The sequence below is a fragment of the Protobothrops mucrosquamatus genome, unplaced genomic scaffold (genome assembly GCF_001527695.2).
Source record: "Protobothrops mucrosquamatus isolate PMUCROS unplaced genomic scaffold, P.Mucros_1.0 scaffold1773, whole genome shotgun sequence".
Taxonomy (NCBI): domain Eukaryota; kingdom Metazoa; phylum Chordata; class Lepidosauria; order Squamata; family Viperidae; genus Protobothrops; species Protobothrops mucrosquamatus.
The window spans coordinates 299,343-301,470 of NW_015387911.1; the positions used below are offsets into that span (position 1 = coordinate 299,343).

Below are 2,128 nucleotides of genomic sequence, written 5' to 3' on the forward strand. Positions count from 1 at the left end.
CTTGATTAGTTTCCATCCGTTGCTTCTTGTCCTGCCTTCAGGCGCTTTGGAGAATAGCTTGACTCCCTCTTCTTTGGGGCAGCCCCTGAGATACTGGAAGACTGCTATCCTGTCCCCCCTCGTCCTTCTCTTCGTTAAACTAGACATCCCCAATTCCAGCAACCGTTCCTTGTATGTTTTAGCCTCCAGTCCCCTGATCATCTTTGTTGCTCTTCTCTGCACTCTTTCTAGACGTCTCAACCTCTTTTTTACATGGTGTTTTTTTTACATCCAAAACTGGATGACGTATTCCAGGTGTGGCCTTACACACTTCCATGCATTTCTCGAAATGTCGACCTCTCTTTTCTTTTCTGCAGGGGCTGCCTGCTCCATCGTATGGGCCTCTCTGACACATGAGAACAAGTTCCATTTGCTGGTGATGCGGAAGTCAACCAATGCATCCTTCATCGTTTCATACGACAGAGGTAATAATGCTCGACTCCTTTTACGCATACTCCTCGATGTAGGGCCACAACGGAGGCCACCCTTTCGGTCGCCAAGCGAGACATTCGTTAAGCGAGCTTTGCCCCCATTTTACGGCCTTTCTGGTTAAGAGAATCCCTGCGGTTCCTAAATTAGTAACCCGGTTGTGACTTGGCTTGTCGCAAGGTTGCAAAAGGGGCTCACCTGACCCTGAGACGCTGCAAACCATCATCAATGTGAGTCAGTTGCAAAGCGTCTGAATTTGGATCACGGGACCGTGGGGAGGCTGGGACGGTTGCAAGTGTGAAAAGTGATCACAAATCACTTTTTTTTCAGTGCTGTTGCAACTTTGGATGGTCACTAAGCAGACTGTTGTAAATCAAGGAGTGCCTGTACAATGCAGGATTAGTTGCAACCCTTTCAAGACACTTGGGAAAAGATGCTTGCCTGGTGACGAGTTTGTTTGATATTAGCACGGTCAAGACGACTGTGAGCTATCTTTGCCAGCTCCCCAGGCTAGGGAGAAAAACCTTAACATGGCTGGCTGTTGAACTGGGACTCTAAACTATTTATGTATATCCAGAGCAGAACAGAACAGAATATGGGAGTAGAACAGAATATGGGAATAGAACAGAATATGGGAATAGAAGAGAATATGGGAATAGAATAGAATAGAACAGAATATGGGAATAGAATAGAATAGAATAGAATAGAATAGAATAGAATAGAATAGAATAGAATAGAAATAAGAATAGACTAGAATAGACTAGAATAGACTGGAATAGAAATAAGACTAGACTATACTAGACTAGACTAGAATAGAATAGAACAGAACATGGGAATAAAATAGAATAGAATATGGGAATAGAATAGAATATGGGAATAGAATAAAATAGAATATGGGAATAGAATATGGGAATAGAGTAGAATAGAATAGAATAGAATAGAATAGAATATGGGAATAAAATAGAATATAGGAATAGAATATAGGAATAGAGTAGAGCAGAGCAGAGCAGAGCAGAATAGAATAGAATAGAATAGAATAGAATAGAATAGAATAGAATTAGAATAACAGAGTTGGAAGGGACCTTGTAGGTCATCTAGTCCAACCCCCCCGCCTAAGCAGGAGACCCTACCCCATTTCTGACATCTGGCAGTCCAATCTCTTCTTGAAAGCTTCCCAGTGGTGAAGCTCCCACAACTTCTGAAGGCAACGTCTGTCCCATTGGTTGTTTGTCCTCACTGTCAGGAAACGTGTTTGTGTTCACACTCTAACCTCGCTTCTCTTTGTTCCGTTTCTAGAGTACAAACAATTTCAAGCACTGTATCACCTCCCTGCCCGTGTACCTAGGGGTAAGAACCATACTGCTCGCGGTTTATGAGACTCACCTGGTCCTTGGGAGGGATGCGATGGGTGGGTACGAATGCCCAACCCAGTCTAAACATCTGGCCAACTCTGTGACAAAACATCGTAACACCCGTTGGATTCAGCGTTTATGCCGCCCAACTCTCAGTAACTTTGGGCCGCTCACAACAATCCAATTCCAACAGAACCAAGGAAAAGATGCAAAAATAACAGAGCAGGTGAAAAAGAAGGGAGGGGCGTCTCCCTCCCTCTTCCCCGGGAAGCAAAATAGCAAAATGGAGGCTATCTGGGTCTTTTTTT

At 43.8% G+C, this 2,128-nt stretch overlaps 1 protein-coding gene across 1 annotated transcript in view; it reads left to right on the plus strand.

Annotated features, from left to right (window-relative positions):
• The window catches only part of CATSPERG (cation channel sperm associated auxiliary subunit gamma), a gene marked incomplete at its 3' end in the record, with an annotated part of 21,457 nt that overhangs the window by 11,338 nt on the left and 7,991 nt on the right, over positions 1–2,128 (plus strand). The window contains exons 10-11 of the mRNA XM_029285495.1: positions 357–464; positions 1,765–1,815. Coding sequence (XP_029141328.1) covers positions 357–464; positions 1,765–1,815 — 159 coding nt within the window. The remainder of the gene's footprint in view (positions 1–356; positions 465–1,764; positions 1,816–2,128) is intronic.